This window comes from Nanorana parkeri, unplaced genomic scaffold (assembly GCF_000935625.1).
Source record: "Nanorana parkeri isolate BGI_ZX_2015 unplaced genomic scaffold, ASM93562v1 scaffold1154, whole genome shotgun sequence".
Taxonomy (NCBI): Eukaryota; Metazoa; Chordata; class Amphibia; order Anura; family Dicroglossidae; genus Nanorana; species Nanorana parkeri.
The window spans coordinates 500,830-524,918 of NW_017307422.1; the positions used below are offsets into that span (position 1 = coordinate 500,830).

General features: G+C 41.9%; 1 protein-coding gene across 1 annotated transcript in view; it reads right to left on the bottom strand.

Annotated features, from left to right (window-relative positions):
• Positions 1-4,883: 4,883 nt before the first annotated feature.
• TMEM38A (transmembrane protein 38A) overlaps positions 4,884-24,089 on the bottom strand; it is a 39,452-nt gene continuing 20,246 nt past the window's right edge. Inside the window, exons 3-6 of the mRNA XM_018568205.1 lie at positions 17,684-17,868; positions 12,811-12,898; positions 9,459-9,576; positions 4,884-5,290 (exon numbers count right to left, since the gene is read on the bottom strand). Coding sequence (XP_018423707.1) covers positions 5,081-5,290; positions 9,459-9,576; positions 12,811-12,898; positions 17,684-17,868 — 601 coding nt within the window. The 3' untranslated portion in view covers positions 4,884-5,080. The remainder of the gene's footprint in view (positions 5,291-9,458; positions 9,577-12,810; positions 12,899-17,683; positions 17,869-24,089) is intronic.

Here is a 24,089-nt window from a genome sequence, read left to right on the forward strand (position 1 = left end):
CATGTTTTTATGAAGGATCAAGAGGTGATAGGATATCCAGCGGTGTTTACGGGCCCACACAAAATAAACAAACAGCCGTCTCAATTAAGAGAAAAATTTAGAAGGTATGTTAATTGGCAGGGCTTGCAGCAGATACAGAATTTTGGAAAGGACTGTCATCTTAAGAGATGCACATCGTCCAAACCACGTCAAGGTTAAGTACTGCTTGATTTTAACTAATAAAAGGGCAAAGATTCAGCTCCGCCGTAATATGTAAACCCAGATATTTAAGATGATCCAGGACACCGGAAGGAGTTAAGCGCCTCTGATTTAGTAGGGTTAAGTAAGAAATTGGATAGATCCCCATAAGTGTCAAATGCCTGCAAAAGCGACGGTAGAGAAGTTAAAGGACGGGAAAAAAAGAAGATTAAATTGTCCGCATAGGTTGCTAATTTATGCGTTCTCGAAGACAATGACAACCCAGTGATGGAGTCCTCAGCCCTGACAGTACACAAAAAAGGCTCCAATGTGAGGATGAAAATAAACGGGGACAGGGGGCACCCCTGGCGGGTATCATAGGATATAGGGAAATAGTCAAAATGGGTCTCATTGATGTTAACTGCCGCCGATGGGGTTTCAGTAAATGGCCAGGATCCAAGAACACATATGAGACCCCAGCCTAATATGACGCAGGGTGGATGGTAAAAACTGCCCGGTCAAATGCTTTCTCCGCATCTATGGATAAAAGCATTAAAGGACTTGGCCGTCTGTGCGCAGAATGGACAATATTCAACACTCTGGTGTTGTTGTCATGTACTTCATAATAGGGCACAATAGGGCACAAACCCCACTTGGTCATAATGAAAAAGACCCACTATGTAAGGCAGAATCCTGTTTGCCAACATTTTGGCGAAAAGTTTAAGATCCGCATTTATAAGTGCAATAGGGTGGTAGCTGCTACATTGAGAGGGGTCCTTGTCAGGCTTCGGAAGCACAGTGATGTGCGCGCTTAGGGAATCAGCTGATATAGAGACATCATCGGGAATAGCATTATAGGCATCCAATAAATGGGACGAAAGAAGGTGTCCATACTTTTGATAGTACATCAGAGTAAATCCGTCTGGTCAAGGTGCCTTCCCAGATTTAGATTGCTTTATAGCTAATGTGAACTCCTTCAACGCGATTGAGGACTCCAAGAGCGTCCTCACTTGGGAATCTAGAGAGGGCATTCCCGACCACTCCAGATAGGTCTCTATGCGGAGCCCCCGACAGAGAGGTTTCCAAACGCAAATTATACAAAAGACTATCAAAGACTGCAAACTCTGCGGTAATGTTCTCAGACAGCGACGGCTTAGCACTTGAACAGGATCTAATGTGGTTTAATTAAAGATTTGATTGCGCACCCTATTATGGAGGCTTTTGAGGCATACTGTTGATACTGCAAGATGTAAGTGGTCATTAGGGGCAAACTATCAACATTTTGCTATCAGTGCCATGTTTAGTCTATGCCATGTTGCGGTTCAGATGTGCTCACTTTATAACCATGACACGGTTATATGGTGTCTTGAAATTATATTTCACTATTTTTCACTATTATAATAAAGCCTTGGCCTTTCCAACTAAACCTGTCTTTGTGTTATGGTTGGGCAAGGTTTCAGGTACAGTCTGTTTGTAATGTATTTAAGCCTATGCTCCTCAGCACTTATTATCCTTCTACAGAGCTCCCAGACATTGATTTAGTGCATTCTGTATGAAAAAAAAGAAGCTGTAATGATGCAGTTGTAGTGATGTTTTGAGGCACAGAATTCTGAATGTACCTCTATGAGCAGGACCCGTCCCTATAATGAAGCAGCCTCAGGTAGCATCTCTTTGGGTCATGTAGAGTGCGTCCATGCCACTCTGCTTCACAGTGTGCCTGTCACCCCTGTTCTGGCCAGAGTGTCCCAAGTTGCTAAGAGCTGAGTGACGAGATGTGTAGGGGCCATACACACCTTCCTGCCCAGCTCCTAGCAACCTGGGATGCGCTAGTCGGCATCCCGCTCAGCTCCTGGCAACCAGTGACGTCACTGGTTGCCAGATAACGCAGAGGCTAGGCAAGGAAAAGGCTAGGGACACCTCTGTCTATGAGTAATTAAATTTCCTATAAGCTGCCTGCATCCTAGACAGTTACTATATTGTCACCTGCTGTTTACTGTTTTACCATTGCTGAAGTCTAAACTTTAATTTCTGCAAATTTGTATATCTGGACCAATACCAGTATTCTTTCAAATTATGCAGGACTTATGGTATTTTCGTTTATGCAGGACTTGAGGAGGCATCAATCTCTATGGAACAATTGCTCCTGATCCGTTCTGACTGGTTCTCTTTAATGGCAGCGTAGGACTGTTTGGAAGGCTGGTAGGGTGAATGAGGTGATGCACAGAAGGAGCCTGTTGGCTGTATGAAGAGTTGCAGTAGCAGCAATAATCCCACAGCAGTTCAGGAGTCAGATGATCCACACTTGCAGCAGCCTGATTACTGTGATTGAGAGGGAGAGCTGTTTCAGGTAAGAATACTTGTAGCACTGTTTAGCTGATTTTCGTACGAACGTTTGTACAAAACATACAGTCGGAAGGATCGATAATACCATCATAGGATGGCAATTGTCATTCAAAATTTCGTTTGATTTTGATTTTGATCTAACATTTGGTTTTGGAATGAATGGAGTTTCCTGAACGAAGACCATATTTACTGATAGAATTTTGTTCATTTGAGAAAAATTTTCCATCCAGCTCCTTCTAATTTTTTTCATCACTCAGTTGAAATCTATCATCGATTTCACCGCATCAACGATTAGAAAGTCGAACAAATATTTTTAAATCGATTTTGTTCTGAAATGGCAAAAAATACTAACGGGATGATTTATAAATCTTCTGCCCAGCCATACACTGGGCAATTGCTGTTTACGTGGCATTCCCACCATTAGATGCAGATAAAGGAGCATACATTCCTATACTCCTTGGCTGCATCTAGTGGTGGGAATGTTGTAAAGAAAGATTTATTAGCTTGTTTTTTAATGCTGTTTACGTACAACTGACTATAAAGAAATGGAGACAAACAGTTTAAAGCCTTCTTCCCCAAAAATATTCATATATTGTATTCATTACACAAATGAACAGATGTGATTCAAAAACTTTGTTTAGCAACATAGAAAACACCATTATTTAATATTCTCTATCTTCACAAAATGAGTGGCTTCTCTTTAAAACAACTTTTAAAATGCTAACCATTAAAAGGTTTTTTGCATTTTTTTTAGAACATGTCATTTTGAATTTAAAGTGAACCTAAAGTGAATTTAAAGTGAAGTGCCGCCTACTGTGCTACATGCCTAAAGCTGGCCATACACATAGCAACTTTCGGGCGACTATCTAAGATCCATTAAGAATCTAACATTTGATCAAAAATGGTTGCCTGAAACCACGCAAACTACCACCCATGAGTTTGATTGATCACCTGAATTGAAAACCAGAAACAGCTATAGTAATGTTGTCAAAGCAATTGGATTTTTGCACAGGGTTCGATTTAAGGCAATTTAGAGCCCATCTCCTAGTGGTCAATCAAAACCCCTAACTAAATTTTCTGGAAAGTTGCCATGTATATTGCCAGCTTTTGGGTTGCATCTATGAAAGGATTGGGGCTATTCAAGGGCATGATAACAAACAAGTCCAACCTTTAGAAGCACTCATTCATGCACATGGAGAGATGGTATAATTTGTTGGGAATTTCATTGTGATGGGTCAAATTCTCCTTGCTTTCTGGCAGTGAGAAGCAAATAACTGATAGCAAATTCACTGTTTCCTCATCCAAGTAGTAAGATACTAGGGCACTGGTGCATTTGACACAGTAGATGTAGTTTGTATATGGGTAAAATTTTGACATATATGCCTACTCATAGTTAAAATTTTCAAAAATGGTGATACATTTAAATTCACATTAATATCATATATATTGATTTTGTCATACCTAATTCCACTATATCTAAGTGCCAAGCCATTTTATGGTGTCTTGTTTCACAGTGCTATGCGTAAATTAGGCCTTGTTTGCTGTTGGAAGGTTTCTCCTTTGCTCTCAGATTGATCTTTGATTCAGGGGTGGTGACTAGAGGCAGTTATTAAGGGTGCATTCACGCCAAAATCAGAAGGAAATCACAAGTCAACAGATGGTCCGTTGACTTGCAATTGTACCTTCGGATTTCCTTCAAATCCATTGTGTTGCGATCTGTTTTTCAACGGATGCTAACAGAAGGGCACCGAAAAATTAATGGGTGGGAATGGGGCTAGTTCACACCGGATTTGTTGTGTTATGTTGTGCAGGTTCTACTTTTTTCAGCACAATGTAACGTACTGTAACGGAACAAATCAGTGTGAACTAGCCCTATTCACACCTATTCATTCTTCGGTGCCCGTCCATTAGCATGTATTGAAAATGTATCACAACGCAACAGATCCGGTGTGAATGGGCCCTTGCTGTCAGTTTTCAGACATTGCATCTGAAAGTAAAGTAGGTAAGAGGCAATGAAGTAAGGACTCTGTCGATAAAAACTGTTGCATGAAATAACTTTGTTTCTTATTTAAAAAAATGTAATTAAATATAAAGGCCTTATGTAGCATTTTACCAAAAAATGTAGTATTTGAAGTTAAAAAATAAATAGTTCGTAGAATATCTACATATATTGTATGTTAAAATATAGGAAAACTGCACCCTAATATAAATTATGTGAACACTCTCCTTAGGTTTGATTAATTCCATGGGCATGTCATTATGGAGTGTAGTGCATTCTGTAGTTGAGAACCTAAGCCGATTAGAAGTTTCATCTGTCTCTACAAAGGGCTAATATTTTTTCAAACACCGAAATAACTTCTATTAGTGCAGGAGATAAATTGCTTCAATACTGTAAAGATTCACAGGTCTTCTCTGGCAGTTAAAATTTGAAAATTCATGAACAGACATGAAAGACTCATATTTCTGTCATTTCAAGTCCTAATATGAAAGGCTGAGGTTCGACACGAGGACTTTTTTTTACCATGAGCCATAATGACCCACTGAAGACTACTTATTGTCCTTATTCAGCTTTCTTCACTTTCCTTTTTCGAGTTCCTTCATTCAATTCTTCTTTGGATTTTCCTGCTGAATGGGACACCTCATGGTCATCATGGTGGTGGTGATGATGTTCCTCTTGAATGCCATCAGCAGAGCCGAAAAGAACAAGGCAGATGGCGTTTTCTACTGGAGCGAAAGGTGACCCATGAGAGTGGGTGGCTGTCATGAAGATCTAGAAAAGCAAGTCATAGCAGTTATTTGAAACTTTGCTAGAGATTTCATGATTAAAATATACACATTTCTATCACTATTGTTGTGGCAGTGGCATTGAACAGTGAGCTGGAAATCTTTGAATATCGGATACACATTAATTGAATTAACTTTTTTCTTTAACTAATATATGTATAGACTGTATATGGTGCAGCATCAAAATGAAATAAAAGTCCCTTTGCTTATGTCTAGTTCTTATATCACTACATTTTGGCAGCTGTGTCATCTACCGTGTTTCCCCGAAAATAAAACCCAAAAAGTAAGACCTAGCACTATTTTTAAACATTCCTGTAATATAAGACCTACCCCGAAAATAAGACCTCGTTTGGAGGTGGTGGCGGCGCAGAGAGCAACCAGAGTCATGGCGGGGACTAACCTCTGCACCGCAGCTCCCGCATGCCGCCCCGTGTCACGAAATAAGCACGAAATAAGCATGCCGCCCCGTGTCACGAAATAAGCCGTCGGGCAGAAAACTACATTTCCCAGCAGGCAGCGGCACAGTGAGGTGACTGAGCCTAAGTCACTGTGAGAACTTCTGAATGGAGGTCCGTGCCTGGCGAAGAGGGAGGTGGCTCCCTAGCGGGGATCCCACAGAGAACTGTGGACAGCATCAGAGAGGAGAGCTCCAGGACAGCTGCAGCCTGCAGGTATGGTGACACTGTGTGTGACAGTATTTAAAATAAGACATACCCCGAAAATAAGTGTGTTTTTTGGGGGGGAAAAACATATAAGACAGTGTTTTATTGTTGGGGAAACATGGTAATTCTCCTTCTGAAAATGAAAGAGGCAACAGCTATCATCTGGGGAATAGCAAGTGACAAAACGTTACTGCTTCTAACTGATGTATTGGCAGATCATTATCAGTTGTAAACTAGATGTGCACACTGCCTGTCCCAGCAAAGGGCTCAAGACATAGTCCTTTTTAAAAAATAAAAATAAACAGGGATTAATGAAAGACCACATAAAAAAGGTGCCTGATCAAAAACTTGTATGGCAGGATCACCATGTATAAGAGGATTTAAGAGGACTGAAAATGACTTCTGAAATTACATTAACATGTTAAAGTTTATCTGTGGTTTTAAAAATTCAGTTTACATCTACTTTAGAGAAAAGCTTCTTTAATTTTGTACAGCGCTGCGCAAACTGTTGGCGCTATATAAAACCTGTATAATAATAATATTTTTTAAAACATTTTTAAGAAGTAGACAGTCTCTGGTACCTCTAAATACCTCAACGTTTTCTTAAGCACCCTGGGACCAATCAAATCCAGGGTGCTTTAATAGGCAAATACTGCCTTTAGGAAGCAAGTATAGAAGCCCTCGACTTTGTTTCCCAAAGTCAATATTTGCATAACACATTGCCTCTGGTTTTGAGGTCCCTGGGGTGATTTAAAAGACACGAAAATATATGTTTAGACACTTTGGTGTCTGATTTTCATATCTTTTGTAGGGAAGGTTGGGAGTTCACCTCTGTACTTAGAAGAAAAAATAATTGAGACATCACATGTGCTAATGAATTAAATTGTATCTTATGATTTCATATTTTAAATTACATATATGGTTAGGTAGTTATAAATTGCTTTCATACACCTATTACCTAGGTAGGATTTAAAGCTTGACTTTGGGCTGAAGACAAAATTACCTAGTGGGGAGTAGTTTGCACTTCAAGGGGTTAAATGCTCATTTTGTCTAGGAGATGCTGACTGATGTGTATTACCTGCCTAGTTCCTCACTCCCCTGGCAGTTGATGCTCTCCTCCACTTTGTGATGTTCCTAGGATGTGGGTGGACACACGGTGCCCTCATGTAAAATGCAGGACCACTGGTCCTGCATTTTACGTGATGACATTGCAGAGCTATGACTGGTCGGGCAGCAAAGAGGAGCGGCTTTGGGGTCCGGTCTCAAGAAGAGGAGGAAAGAAGTACTTCACCTTATTCCTATCCCTCTGGCAAAATGAGCAGTTAACCTTGTAACTTTTTCTCCAGCCTGGAGTTCAGTTTTAATGTAATGTATGCGTTGCTTCAGTAGTGACTACAACAACTGTCCCCACTGGAAGATTTCTCCTCAATTGCTGTTCTGGTAACTCAGAATTTTGGATTTGTGCTCACCTCTAGTTCTTGTGACAGTGGTCACTAAGACACGCAAAGAGTTTGAATTTCCCAAACTGGGACAGAGACGGCAATTAAAAACATGACAGAGGTTCTAACCCTTCCTTACTCTATCTAAAAGTTTTTGGCTGTAGATACACTTTAACTGAAAGCATTGTATTTCAATAGGACTTCACTAGAGTCTCTCCCATCTTATGGAGCTCTTTACCCCAACCTGCTGACTATCTCCCACTCAGACCACTCTGACTGCGATCCCTTGAGACTCATCTCTTCAGGGAAGCCTAGACCACCTCAAACTAACCACTCAACCATCATGTTCTCAAACAATTCATCCCCACACAGCTACCTCCTCATGTATCACTTGCCCCTCCCTTTTAGATTGTAAGCCCTCAGGGGCAGGGCCCACCTTACCATCTTGTCTTGAACTGTATTGTAATTGTAATGCCTTCCTTATATTGTAAAGTGCTGCACAAACTGTTGGCGCTATATAAATCCTGTGTAATAATAATATTTTGCAAGTAGTGTATGATTCTGCTAAACCCTAAAAGTACATTTTAACTTATTAACATAAGAAATAGACTTGTTAGTTTCTCCCCACTACTTAACGTTAAAATAAAACAGTGTTGAAAAAATTGTAGCTCATTAGCTGCTTTTGCTTACATATAGTGACTTTGCCCACGGTTACAAAAATTTTGGTCTGCAGTTGTGCTGCCACTATAGTTGTATGAAATATGACAATTCATAGTCATAGTCAATATTCACATTCATGTGAAATGAGAATTCATATAGTTAATTTTCTTTAAAGGAGAACTATGAGGTGAGTGATTGTCACTCAACCTCATAGTTCGAGCCGACGTGTGACAATTAAACTGTCACACGTCGGCTCAATAGATTGGGAAGTGAGCGAACACATACCTTCGCTCGCTCGCCTCTCGATCATGTCCCGGCAGAGATCCATGACTGTCACTCACGGCTCCCTGCAGGGATTCCCCCCTCCCCGATCCTCCAGCGCTGACTGGCGGAACGGACGGGGGAAGGGGGCGGGTAAAGCTGGCTCTGCATCTGGATCGGCAGAGCCAGCTGTCACTCACGCAGCTGGGTGGATCTCGACAGTAATGTCGGGATCCGTCCCGGCTGCGGCAGTCTCAGTATACTGAACTTTGGGTCACGGGAGAAAGCTAGTTTGTGTCCTCCCGTGACCCTTAGGAGAACTATGGGGAAAAACACTTACCCCATAGTTCTCCTTTAAGCCATGTGTTGTGAGCAGGATTATAGCTGGTTCATGTGCTGCCATCTTGTGGACATTGTGGTTATCGCACCATGTTTTTCTGTGTTCCCTCCCATCTGTGATGTATTTCCCCTTTCTTGTTCAGTGTCAAGTGTCATGGCTGACAGTAACATGACCACATGTTAATCTGCATTGCATGCTTGGAAACATTACTATGTCCGACCTTCAAATACCATCTGTTCATTCATCTGATGTACCCTGTTGTCTGCTGTAACTAACCTGCTGCAAGCAATAAAGCAATTCGTGGATAAAAAGATATTTGGTGTCTTCAGCTATCTGATAAGGATTGTCCGCAGTGATTATATCTGCTTGTACAGGCCAGACATAGAGGTCTCAGCTAGTTATAAATCGCTAATACAACAATCGGAGTCAGAATAGCAGTTATAGATTTTATTCCTCAGATTAGTGGTCTGGTAGAAAATTCCATTCCATTGTCTTGTTTATTCTATAATACATCTGGTTCCTCCTGTGTCTTATAGGGAAACTGATTTCCTTTCTGTTTAAAGTGGTATACCTCACCATAGGACATCTCCCTGTGTTTTTCCCTTTCACTGGTCTTGTATTGTGGCCTAAGGTTTGTTTTACTGAACTGAAATTTTTCACACCTGCTTTGTCTACCTGTTTGCCTATTTACTTGTACAATTCTATATTTCTGAAAGCAATAAAGAGGAAATTATTAACAAAGAAATAAAAAATAAACTCCTTAATCTACTCCTTTATTGAATTTGTTCATACCTTGCAAGCTGCCATGAACAATGTAAAGAAGAAGATGAGGTTGGCCTTGGAAATAGGTAACCAGTGGGCCTGCTGCAGAGTAAATAGAATAGCTCCATACAAACTGGCCTTGGTTGGGCTGCAAGAGATAAAGAGACAAAATACATTTAAAAGGAAGCAGTAATCCAAAAACTATATTTAGGTCGAAATCCAAGTCAGGATTTGGTCAAATGTACCTAAAATCACACGTACGTGCATTAGTTTTAAGTCACTAGTTACAATGTTACAGCAGGTTTGTATGGTACCAATCATGAAAACACAAATACAACCTTGCCAAACTACTAAATAATGATTAAAGTGTATATATAACCAAACATGTTTTCTTGTTTTTGGATACAATATGGAAGGTCTAAAACCCTGTCAGTTTATTTTTGCTGTCTCTTTCCTTTTGGGGAAATCTCCCGTCACTTCCTGTCCTGGAGTCACAACAAGAAAGTGAGAAGAAATCTCTACAAAATAAGGGAAACTCCCATCTAAAGGTGCCCATATACTGGACGAATTCCGGCCGGTGTTTAATGTACTGGCCAAAATTCGTACATTGTTGTCAGGGACCCAGGGGGGCCGTTCCTTGTCAGGTTCGCAGGCGCGGGCATCGGGCACGGGTAGCTCCTCCTCCTCCCCCTGGCAGGGCATCTGACGCTGGTGTGGCCAGTGCGCGTGCGCGGTACGCAAGCCGCGCGTGCATGTGCGAGCGTAGTGCGCCTGCGCCATTCCAAGCCACAGGTGCTACTCAGGCTGGGGGAGGACTTCAGCCTTCACCACTTGCCCTCAGCCTTGTGATTGGACTCTGACTGGGGAAGCTTCCTGGTTGCCCCGGCAGCCAGGGGGGGGTACTGGGTTCCCTGTGTATTTAAAGCTGGTCAGAGCCTTGACTCATTGCTGAGTTATTCTACCTCATGGTGAACACCCAGCTCCCTCCTGTGAACCTGTTGTTTGATCTGACTTCCCGGCTACCGACCCTTTTGCTTGACCCTTCGACTACGATTCCTGCTGCCCGCCACGACCCGGACCTGGACCTGACTACCCAATTGGATTATCCTTTTGTACTGCGCTTTTTGAACATTGTTCGTCCCTGCCAAGGGGTTCCACACCTGGCCCATTATTCCAGCCCTGACAATTGTGCGGGGCAGTCTTTTAGCCGGCATTCCTCAATCAGCTGATCGAAGGAGCCGGTTGGAAAATCTCTGTGCGATCAGAGCCGGCAGCCAATGAGTTGCCAGCTCTGATCGGGTTTTCTGACAGGTGCCGGCGACACCTGACAGAATACAATGCAAACAGCGGTGATTCCTCGATCGACACAATGTTTGTGTTGATGGAGGAATTGTGTAAATTTCTTCCGTTCAGCCCGCGGGTTGAACAACAGAAATGGACAGGTATATGGCCAGCTTTAGACAGCTGTAGCCACTAAAGGTGTGTCCCCATTAGAAGATTTTCCCACAGCTCCTGCTCTGGTGGCAACTGTAAACGTTTGGATTTACCATCACTTTAATCTTGCTGAGAATGATCACCTGGAAAAGAGGATGGATCTACGTATAGGGGACACTGACAGCAATAAAAAAATCGACATGTGTCCAAACCCTCCTGTACATAATTCAAAACTAGAAAGAAAATGGTTGCACCTTTAGATTTGCTTAAAGGTCTTCATCACAATGTATTGGTTTCAAAATGCTACAAGTAGCTTCTTACCATGCAAATTTCTTTCCTTTCCATTCACAAAATGTATGCAAAATCTAACTAAAAAACTGGTGAGTGCACGTTACTGCACCTTTACTAATGTGTATTGTTGACAATCTTTTTTAAAACATTGCTGGTGTAAAAGAGCCCTAAAAGTGGTACATGGCATGCAGACTAAGCATGAGATCATACAGGCCACAATGGGCAGATACACAAGTGATTTTGCACATAGAGAGTCATGCAAATGAAATTTACATAAAGGTGACCAACAGCTGGCTACAGTGTTCTACAGTATGTTTATAGTATGTAGTATGTAGGAAATACTATATGCCCATACTGATAAGGTCATACAATATTTGTATACCTGTTTCTACTATTTTTTTTATCCAAACCAATACATGAAGTACCTTGTAAATATGATATATTTAGGCATGGGTTTGTATGAATTATGCCATTATCCAGATATAGCACATGTGTCTATAATAACTAAAGTACATACTGTACATAGGGGAATCCGGAAAATAACAACACAATACTTAGCGCTAGAGTCAACGGGCTTTTATAGACAAATGTAGCTTGCTTCTGACATCAGTTTAAGATGCCTCTTAAACTGATGTCAGAAGCAACAATATGATGCAGGGCCCCCCTGACGACCTTTGAGCTGTGAGTAGCAATGCCAAGATCCCAAAGACTGCTCTCGTGCAACTGAAGTCGACTATCCACTGTAGACTTTACAGGGGATTAGAGTTGTCGTCAACTGCAACCACTCCAACCCTTAATGATACAGTACTGTATTATCTTTACATGTCCTATGTTTAATTTGCCTCAACAAGCTAATGGGGCCCCCTTCCACTCTCAGGCCCCATAGCATCTGCCTGGGTTGCTATGGCTACAGTTATGCCACTGCATCTGAGAGCCTTCAGAATTAATTGTAGATGCAGTTGACCTGCTTCAGCTGCTTTTGCATTCCAATAGACTTGGGTGTTTAGAGAAGCAGTTCTGAAGTGATCAAAAGCTAGTTGAGACTGGCCCCTTAAACATTTGATTTAAGTTGGAATGGGATGGTGCAGAATGTTTGTACATTGCAGCCCAGAGTGAAGATCCAGTACAGTAAAATTCCTTTGATTGCTTCTACCACTCATCCTGTGCTCTTGGTGCATGTAATAATCACTAATACCACTAATTTGGATACTCTTTGAATACTAAGAAAAACAGCAGCATGTGCAGTGGAGGAGCAGAACACTGGAAGAACTTCACAACAATAGGTCTTAGCAGCACCGCAGCAACTGTAACTTACACTAAATGTACACTTAGCGTCACTAACACCTTTTAAATATCACTTAAAGTAAATTTACACTTATCTTGCCCCAATACATTTTACCCAAAAAAGCAGTTGGAGTGGAGGCCTTCTGCAAACATAGCCAATATTTACAAGTAAGCAAATAGCAAATAAATAGAAGGTCAGCATTATGGAAAATTCACAGCCAGCTATATGTAAAAAGAAAAAAAAAGGTGTGTTTTCATATATGCATTATATTATACTATATATACATTATAGTTTTACTGGACAAAGTCTTTTGAGCCTTTCCTAATAAAGGTTCTCTGTAGCGATAACATTAGACATAAGTAATACACTCACAAGGACATGTGAAGAATTTCGTTGGTCTCAGGCTTCCAAACACCACGCAAGAGCTGTTCCAGATTAGACATCAGCGCTACTCCAGAACCTGCAGGAAAATAGGAAAGCTGATCAGTAATCTGTGTAGGTAAACGTGTGCTTAGTAACATTTTTCTTAGTAGCTGCCCACCATTCTATTTTATCACCATGGTTTGATGGTTTGTAAATGTATGCTTTAGACCTCTGGTGCCCAGCCTGGTGACCTCATTTGGCCTTCTTGAACTTACTGTGTGGCTCTTGGGGTCCCTGAAGACTATAGTCTGTGTTTTGGTGCTTACTCAAGCCAAAGTAGGAAAGACTGTTTAGACTGAGATGTAGTTAGGTGGTTTGGTGTTTTTTTCATATTGCTTTATTTTTATTTTTTTGGGTGGGGGGCTGTCCATTCATTTTTTTCTGTTTAATGGATCTTGCTGGATCTGGGGAACAGCAAATGTAATTTTTAAAGGGACTGTTGGGAGCACAAATGTGAAAGCATTGATTTTTTTTTTTTAAAGGGACTGTAAATGCAGTGATCTCTTGCAGTCTTATGCTATGTGTCTCCAGTAAAGCAAGTCCCTAGTACCCATCAACTCTTACAGCATACCTGTAACCTCTGACCATCTGTTGTACCATGCCTGCAATCTCTGAACATCTCCTGTAGCATTTCTGCAGTCTCTTGCCATCTGTTGTATCATGCCTTTAGTCCCTGACCATCTGTTGTACCATGCCTGCAATCTCTGACCATCTTCTGTAGCATTTCTGCAGTCTCTTGCCATCTGTTGTATCATGCCTTTAGTCCCTGACCATCTGTTGTACCATGCCTGCAATCTCTGACCATCTTCTGTAGCATTTCTGCAGTCTCTTGCCATCTGTTGTATCATGCCTCTAGTCCCTGACCATCTGTTGTACCATGCCTGCAGTCTCTGACCATCGGTTGTACCATGCCTGCAGTCTCTTGCCATCTGTTATATCATGCCTGTAGTCCCTGACCATCTACTGTAGAATGTCTGTAGTCCCTGACCCTCTGTTGTACCATGTCTGCAGTCTTTGAACATCTCCTGTAGCATTCCTGCACTCTCTGGCCATCTCTTATATCATGCATGAAGTCTCTGACCATCTACTGTAATATGTCTGTAGTCTCTGGCCATCTTTTTGTATCATGCCTAAAGTCTCTGACCATCTCCTGATGCATGTCTGCAGTCTCTAACACCTTTTTGTACCGTTACATTCACCAGAAATTATGTGCAGCCCTTTGGTGATGTCAGGGGACACACTTAAAGCCCCCCTATATCAAAAAAGATAATCAACAATGTAGACTATGAAGTGTTACTTTTTTTAATCTGCATAATATATACATAGCTGATGTTAATAGACCCTCACAGCTGGTTGGTGCTACATATCATAGTCAACCAAGGTTTGATAAGAAAAAACAAAAATCCCTCTGTGTGTAAATAAAGGGGAATTACAAATAAACTGCAGTTTGTTTCTGACTACCAAGGTAACTCCCTGCTAAATTCTGCTAGGACCAAGAACTGCAGTTACAGATTTCACCTGCTGCTCCTGCTGGCGGTAAAATCTACTGCTACAGCACAGCCAAAAATACTATGGTTCACTGTGAAAACGATTTTTGTTTCATTTGTCAGATTGCAGACATGTAAGCACTGTGAATAATGATAGGACAGGAGTCCAGCAATGGTTTACAGCAATACTATGATAGGTGCAGATCCTTCAATATTATTACACTGTGAAACTTAATTTTCCCTGTAAATTCAGGACTGCCTGGATAATAACAATACAGGAGCTTGAAGGAAAACATGGCTATCTTTGTTGGTGTTATCTGTTTGCGTATAACCAGCATTACCTGAAAGACCTGACCCCATATAATGAAGCCTTGCTAAGAAAAATTATCTACGAGAAGAGCAATTAAATCTAAAGTGTGGGCTAAGCAAATTTTGTTTGAATACAAGAGATGTGTATTCTTACATGAACCTTGGTACCCTTTGTGTATTTTTCCATGCAGTAATTCAGCATGAAACATCTCCTGCGCTTTGCCTCTGTGTAAGGACTCCTTGTAATAAAGACCAGTCACTGCTGCTCTCTTCTTGTGCAGGGTGATCTTCTAGTGTTCTGCAGGCAGGTGAGTGGGGTCTGCTGGGTACCGGCTCCTATATATTTGCTACCTGCACAGATTATGCAGCACAGATATAATGTCACTGCTACATTTACAAGGTAGTATCTGCATTCTTAAAGGCATTTGGTACATATAAAGTGGATTTATAACCTTTGTGGCTCTCAAAGAATACATTTAAATGTACGTTTTTGTAACCAGAGTTTAACTTTAAGGTTTGAGAAAAAAGGATTGTTTTAAGACTGCCCCCCTCCTTCCCTCCAAATGCAGACTACGCCCCATTTCTACTATTAGCTCCATTTTTTATTATTGCACATATCTACAGCTTCACACAGGCAATTCTGCCATAGCAAAAAAATTATTATTACAGGAATATTAAAAACAGATTCATGTATCTGCCTCTTGCCTAGCCTTCAACTGCATTCATTCTTTAAATTTTTCTAGTGTGATACTGGACCCTGGGCATCCATCTTTGTTACAAAACTGCCCATGTCTCATAAAAGACTGTTGACAGGTTTTGAAGATATGCATGACATTGTGTACCTGTGTTACAATGCCCTTTGAATTATCTGACTAGAGAGACATCTAGTGGTGCAAGGCGAAATTACAGTTTCATAAGTTCCAAGACATCATAGTGAATATATTTTTGAAAATGTTGTTTTACCTGGTTAAACAAGTAGAAAAAAACATAGCTAGTTTACACATGCCATAGTGATGCACCTTTAGTTTAGAGCTTTTCAGTAGAGATGTACAGTAAGGTCTCATTCACACTTGCGAATGGGGCCCGATTGCAGAGCATGCAATCTGCTGTGGATGGGAGTCGCTGTGTAATCCATTGATAGCTGCTACTAGGGATGAGCCGAACACCCCCGTGTTCGGTTCTAACTCGAACTTTCGAACATGGAAAAAGTTCTAATTCGAACTTAGAACTCAATGCAAGTCTATGGGTGTAGAACTCAGAAAATTAAATGTCCCCATTTTGAAGCCTTATATGCAATTAATTGGCCATAACAAGTGTATGGGGATCCGGGCACTGCCCTGGGGGACATGTATCAATGAAAAAAACACTTTTAAAAAATAAAATTTTTAAAGTGGCGCATCTATATATATATCTCAGACTTCTGTATATATTAGAGTTCTATATAAATATCAATAAAATGTATATAAATGTCATTTTTGCTTCAGCAGGTTCTATACATCATACAGATGCCCCACTTTACGGTCAGTAAAAGGGGACCCCCCAGGCACCATATATAAAGGAATTTTTTATTTTTAATGTTTCATTTTAAGTGATGTTAAATAACTGCTCCTTTAAAAATTGTATTTTTTAAAAGTGTTTTTTTCATTGATACATGTCCCCCAGGGCAGTACCCGGAATAAATATATATATAATCAGACTTCTGTATATATAACATGCAGCCCATCCTTAGCTGCTACCACCCGCAAACAGCTATGGGCTGTAGCAGCTATCATTGGATCATACAGCGCCTCCCGCCTGCAGCAGATTGCATGAGTCTCATGGAGGAATTTGTGAGACCTTTTGATCCGGCCCCATTCGCAGGTATAAAGTAGTTTTGCAACAATAATTGTCCTGATTTTGTCAGTTTTGTGAAATGGTAACTTAAAGAAGAACTATTTGGAGAGTAAAATGTACTCTTCCCAATACTTTGAACCGGGATGTGACACTGCAGCTGTCACACGTCCGCTCTATAGCTCGAGAGCCACAAACCCAATTGCTCGGCCCCTCCCCTCTCCCTGTTCTTCCACCGCTCATTAGAGGGACAGGCAGGGGAGGGGGTAAGCATGGCTGGCTTTGGCTCTAGAGAGGCAGTGGGCTAGAACCCGACAATATTGTTGGGATCCTTCCTGGATGCAGCATGGCTCTGCACTGTCTGTATACAGTAGTAGCTGCTAGATGCTGAGTTTGGGTCAAAGGAGGACATCAGTAAATATATTCCTGTGACCCAAAAGTGAACTAAAGCCAAAAAAAGGTTTGGCTTTAGTTCACTTTTAAATTATTACTGTCTCATCAGAATTTTTTTGCTTTTAAAGAGGACCTAGCAACAGATATATTTTTTCATGTTAAGTGCATGCATGCTAAGCATTGTGTAAACTGTAAACACTAACATGCATTTACTACCTTGTAGAGATCATACCTGTTAGAGTACACATTATTGTATCAATTGCAATAACTCCTGCTGTATACACTTTTGGTCAGTAGATGGCAGTGTTTATAAGTTCTGTTATATCTGTGGTATATGCTCTGTTTTATTGAATAAGGCAGAGAATAAAGCTGTGGCTTCCTTCCTGTTTTAGCCAAGCCATGAGCAGCATGCATATCAGACCGTTTGCTTGTGTTTCTCTGTGAGGTTGTGCAAGAAGTTCCAACAATACCACTTCTTTGGCAAAGCCTTTATCTGCTTTTTTTTTCTCCATACGGCCAGCACTATATTTGTTCAGGCACCATAATATCAATATTAGTATATTGTCCCTGGATTAAAAAGCTGGCTCAGAGATAACAGAATCACGTATATCCTGGTGCTTGTGTTCACAAACCCTATGTGACATTTTTCAACTAGGTATAGATAACAGCATTTGGTATATCACCCGATTAACATTGTGCTCCTTCAAATATTGTCAACTATGCATGTACATTTGTCAATATAGGCCGGATACCAGCATAACATTTGCTTTTATAAAGGCTTTTTAGTTTATTTATTAGCTCACCTTTTACCCATCCGATGAGTACCATAATAAGCCAACCATGATGGTAATGGTGGTGTGCATGGTGGATTCCAATGGCAATTTTGCGCACCCGGACTACCTCCTTCATCCCAACAAGGACTAGTTTAATTGGCAGGAAGCTAACCAACTTGTAGAACAGGCTCAGTGGACAGAAAAACATCAAGTACCTGCAGTAACAAAAAACACAACTTAGTTAACCAGTTAGTAATGCAACACAGACATGCCTGTGCAGGTGCACCTTAGAAAGAGGCCGAAGCAGAGACTAAGGCCTGGTTCACACCTAGGCATTTTATCGACGATAACGCGCAAAACACAAAACCCATACAAGTCAATGGCGACAATTCACACCTTAGTGAGTCGTAGCGTGTACGATATTGCCTGTCGCATAAAAAGATGCAGGAGCTATTTTCAGGTGGATGCTGCGCAGTTTTAGTCCTATAGACATCCCTATGTATTGACAATGCAAAATCGCAGCAAAGAAAAGCGCGACAAATGAGTGAAAACAGCTTAACTACCAGATCTAGCTCTCTAGATCTGAGCGGGCATCTTTAGACGTCCGCTCAGACACGCCCCCTCGCGCACACCGCTGGGCGCGCACGAGCGGGAAACGCCCAATATTTAAAAATAGGCAGCGATGCCTGTTAACATACAAGCGATCCGCCGGCTCTATAGCCGGCAGATCGCTTGTATGTTAACGATCGGTGAGTGTGTCCCCCTCCCGCCGTTGTCCCGCTGGTCCCGGGCTCCACTGTGCCCGGTGCGAGCCCGGAACCAGCATGGTGCCTGTGTCACAGGGGATCAGAGGGAGATCGGTACACAAACTCCCTCCGGTCCCCTCTCCGCTGCAAGAATGTGGAAGTGTTGTATATTACATCACTTCCGCATTCTCGTGTCACTCTCCAGTTTCAGAAGCTGGAAAGAAGCTGATGGAGCAGATCTGTGCTTCATCAGCTTCTTTTGGGGGGTCCTAGGTGACATTAGGGGTCTTGGAGACCCCTGATGTCTCCATAAAGAGGACCTGTCACATATTTTGCTATCACATATTGCTGTGATAGCAATAAAGTTTAGTGAGAGAAAAAATCAAAGTTTCCCTCCCCAAAAATTTAAAGTTACACATAAAAAAGAATTTAAAAAAATGTTTTTTAAAGTTCCCATCCATACATACACGCATGCAAACATGCGTCGGGGACGCATACGTGCAAAGACGAGGATTGCGCCAATTACCCCGCACATGTTACATATCGCCGCAAACGTCACAGTGAGAGCAATCATTCTAGGACCATCAATCACTGATAACACTAAACTGATGAGCTGTAAAAGCTTTTAAAGCGTGTGTCTATGGCAAATTTTGGGTATGGTAGTTTTCTGCGATTTCGCGGGTGCGCATAATTTTAAAGCTTGACATGTTTTGTGTCTATTTACCCGACGTGACCCCGTCTTTTATATTTTACCAAAAAACTGGGTAATAATAAATGTTTCCTAACAAAGTTTTAAAAAAACTTTTTTTTTCAAAATTTTCATTAATTTTTCCTTAATATAATAAAAAATAAAACCCGTAGTGGTGATTAAATACCACCAAAAGAAAGCTCTATCTGTCCCCCAAAAATGTTATAAAATTCATTTCAGTACAGCATTACATGATGGAATAAATGTCAGTCAAAGTACCACAGCGCTGAATACTGAAAAATGGCCTGGCCAGGAAGGGGGTCTAAACACCGCAGTCTTGAAGTGGTTAAAGGAGAACTATGAGGTGAGTGATTTTCACTCTACCTCATAGTTCGAGCCGACGTGTGACAACGAAACTGTCACATGTCGGCTCAATAGAACGGGAAGTGAGCGAATGCATACCGTCGCTCAGTCACTTCTCGATCATGTCCCTGCAGAGAGCTGTGACTGTCACTCACGGCTCCCTGCAGGGATTCCCACCTCCCCGCTCCGATCCTCCAGCAATGACTGGAGGAATGGACGGGGAGGGGGCGGGTACAGCTGGCTCTGACTCTAAACAGGCAGAGCCAGCTGGGTGGATCTCGACAGTAATGTCGGGGTCCGTCCCGGCTGCGGTGGTCTCAGTATACTGTGAGCAGTAGGGTCACGGGAGGACGCTAGTTTATGTTCACCCGTGACCCTTGGGAGAATTATGGGGAAAAACACTTACCCCGTAGTTCTCCTTTAAAACCGCAATCACCTAGGTGTGAACCAGGTCTAAGACAAAGTAGAATTAAAACTTCCAGAATCATTGCTCCTCATCTTCTATTTTATTAAGCTGTTTGTGGGCCTAAATGTCACTGAAAATTACAGTAGCTGGCTTTGGTAACAAATAGAAAGTAAACGGAGGGAGAGAAACAAGACTCTAGTGAAACTGAAAAGGGAGAACAACTTTGCTTGCCTTGCTGTGAGAACTTGAATGGTATGAACTGAACCTAACAAGAAATAGGATGTTATTGTGTGGCTGGCCAATACTGAAATACTGATACTGTATTCTCATTGTCAAGGGAGCCCGCCCTCGATGACTCGCTGACTGGAGCACAATCCATGTATAGTGAGGGAGAGCGGGGAGAGAGGTTGCTATGGAAAGAAAAAACAGTGCTGTGAAAGCTTTCACAGCCTGCAATACCCATTGCCACCACTGGAGGGAGACTTATCCAAATTTTGCTGTTTGAGCACACACAGGCAGATACCAATCTGGCATACAATCTGGTGTATGCTAAGGGCCGTGGAGCAGCCAAGTGATTACCACACACTACTGCGCTTACTCCAGCTATTCTGCAGCTTGAATGCTTGCATGGTCACTTTTCCCACTGCCCACAGCAACACACAGCAAACACACAGTTTATGGTAACTTGCCACCACCTGCAGTTTGTCAGATGACTGGTCTGCTAGGCATGCACATACTCAAACACAGATCTCTGTCTGGCAGATACAATGGCTTCCACACAATAATCTTCATGCAATCCGCAGTCATGCAATGTAATTTCATACAGATTAAGAACGAACCTACATCATGCGTACAGACACTGATAACCAATGCACTAATGAATTCTTATTTTAGTACACAAAAGCCACCTATTAATTTAATATCCCTAGAATGGCAGTAAATAGAAGTATGTACAAAAGCAAAGATTAGAAAAATACAAGAAATAAATGGGACAGAAATGTGGCTATTTGCTACGAAAGATTATTTTATCCTGCTGGCAGGAAAACGCTGAAATTGCATCAATGCCATGTCTTTAAATACACTCTCCCAGATTAATATAATGTTAATTTTTGCCGACTACTTATCCCTTTTGACCAATCACCTTTTGAGGTGTAGCCTATACTGCTGGGAGGAAAGGTCCTGGTCTGCTAAAGTGGCCATGGGTTATATGGACCATCCAGTTCTAATGACTGGGTCAGGATTTCCAACATGACTGCCAAATCACAAAACGAGCAGGCCCCTTATAACTGTTAATTGGTCCCGAGAGAGTTCTGTGTAACCAAAATATAACAATTTTGTATCTGCACATAGCAGGAGGCATACGTTTCATGTCCCTACAACTATTTTCAATTATTTTGGGGATAAAACATAATCTCTCTGACCTTAAGGAAATGAGTGTTGCAGCAGACAGTCTGGTGTCTCCAATTTGGGATGACCCTAATAATTTTGAGGCTGACAGATCTGAAACATCCATTTGAGGGCTGGTGAGGTGACCGCTGTCCACCCCTTATCTGCACACAAGCCTACAGGATATGTCAGATGGTCATTATTAGCTAGGGGTAGTTCTTGCAATGTACAGGCCCAAAAGCTGTGTATTCAAATTTTGAACATCAGTCCAAAAACACTCTGTTCTAAAAACACTTTGTAGCCACTAATCTACCCCACTGCAGTGAAGGCCCTCTCTGACATAACATGTGTAGCAGGGCTAGTACCTCAAACACATGCTGGGCCACCATTTGCCAGTGGTACAGCCTAGACAGTCAGTAGTTTGTGACTGTAATCGCTTGTACGCATTTTATTTATAGCTACAGCGTTACTGTCCCTGCCCACCATCTTTGCTTGAGGAGGGCAGAGAGGTCTTATGATGAAACAATACTGTTGGCGGGTGGGAAAATAGGTGGGTCTGGACCCGTGTTTGACTCTCATCACTATTAATGGTCATGTTTCTACCAGGGACATGCAGTCAGGGGAGGCAAGTGAAGCAGAGCCTCACCCTGAATTATGGAGGAAAAAGCTGTCAGCTTCAAGTCTGAAGCTGACAGCTCTTTCTCCATTCAGAGTGGCTTGTAACAGGATACACAGCAGGCAAAGCCTCACCACTGTGTAACCTGTCATGGACGGAGCGCTGCCTGTTAATTACTTTTGACAGGTAGTTAGGTTACACAGCAGCAGGCTTGTGTAACCTAACTATTGAAGCCACAGCTGTCACGGCCTCTACTCTTTGTTAGAGGCGTGAGCTCTGTGGATGGTTTGGACCAATGGAAAAGCGCCATTGGTCCAAGCTGTCCAATCAAAAAAAGAAAAAAACCCACTGAGGCCATCAATCTTGATGCCTCAGCAGTGACGAGCAAGTGAGGGACAGGGAGGCTCCTCCCTGTCTCCTCCTTTACACTAGCTTGGGGGCGGGGCATCGGCAGGCGGGGGAGTGGCGGGGTGTGCTGGGGGCGATGCTGGGGAATGCCTCACCCAGAACAGGAGATACCGCACGTCACTGGTTTCTACCCTCTCTACCTTTGTTTCAGAGACTGTTGGCATCTCACTTTTTGAAAAAGATGTGCTTATCTGGTTCTGTCTGCACTGCAGAAATAAAACTTTTTGACATTACAGACATTCCGATCTCTACTCTCTATTTCTAGTGGTTCTTTGCCACGCCACCTTCAAGTGGGGCACTTTGTGCTCCCTCTTGGATGGTGGCATAGATCCCTGAACTATTGGATTGTAGAGGGGTTAAATGCCCTCACTGAATCTAAGTTTTTTCCTCCTCAATGTTGGCACCCCAACACTCCTCCTTACTGCCAGCACCCCAACATTCCTTCTTCTCACCAGAGGTCTGTGGACCAGTCCTGGTGATAGCATGCTAAATTCCTCTGACTCCTCATAGCCATTTAGTGGGATATAGGGATTAGATGAAGAGGAGGAGGAGAAGGACGCATTAGCAAATGGTTCAAACGTGTGCCCTTAAAGAGGAGGAGGAGGAAAAGGTATCATAAAAAGCACTTTAAAACAGTGGCTGCTATGCTATGCAGAAGACCACATTAGTAGTCCATAAGAAATAGATAATATGCACCCTTGAAGAGTAGGTGGAGCAAAAGGGGGCATAAATAGGCCCAAAATATGTTACTGCGTTGTGCCCTAGAACAGGAAGAAAAAGGCCAGGAATGTTCTAATAGATTATATTAGCATTTTGTAAATACGTAAATGTAATAAATATGTAAATAACGCGTAAAAAGATGTGTATAAGTCACACCTCCCAAGCATTTTAAGGATTTCTGTAATGTCACCCTTGAAGCTGCATTAAAAGGATGAACCTCTCCCAACTGAATGGTATTTTAATATGTATTTTTTAGAGATGCACCAATACCAAGTACTGTACTCGGTACAAGTACAAGTACAGATACGTTTCCAGCTCTTAAGACTAGACTAGAGAGAAACTCAAAAGTTAGGAGGCAGCTGTCATTTGTAAGGAGCACACGGAGCTCTTGGGATTTGTACATCTCCGTTTTATTGTATGATTTTGTTTTTATAAATATACATAAAGGGTTGCACCGATACCAGTTTTCCAAGTACAAGTACTGATACTTGCCCGAGTACTCACAGATACAAGTACTGATACATTTTTGTTTATTGTCATGTGACAGTTTTTCTAAAACAATACAGACTATTGATTTCAGGACCGTGGTGGAGAGCCAGAGCCAGGTCCCAGCTGCAACCGCTGCAACCCTGGTAGTTCTCATTAAAATGGCAAATATCAGTACTGGTATCTGAACTTGTATTGGTGCATCCCTTGTATTCTTGCATTGTCACAATTTTTGCATTGTCACATGTCCTCCAGGGCAGTGCCCCACCCCCCGTGCCCCTTCCCTACAAGCCTTGAAAATGGACACAATTGATTTTAGGATTTGCCCACCATTAACTTTAATGGGGTTCAGAAGTTTGCAATTTTTGAGATTTACGATAGGTTCAGCGAACAGGCCATGCCCAAACCTGAGCACATTTGCTCATCCCTAGTACAGACATAATGTTACCAAAGGGATATATCATCATTATACCAATCCATACAGTATATTGATTGACAGATCAATGGTTAATATCTTGGACAGGTTTTACTTGGCCTAAATGTCTTGTGCCAGTGAAGCTTTCAATATACTAACAGATAAAAAGAATCAGCATCGCAAAGTAATTTACAATGTTACA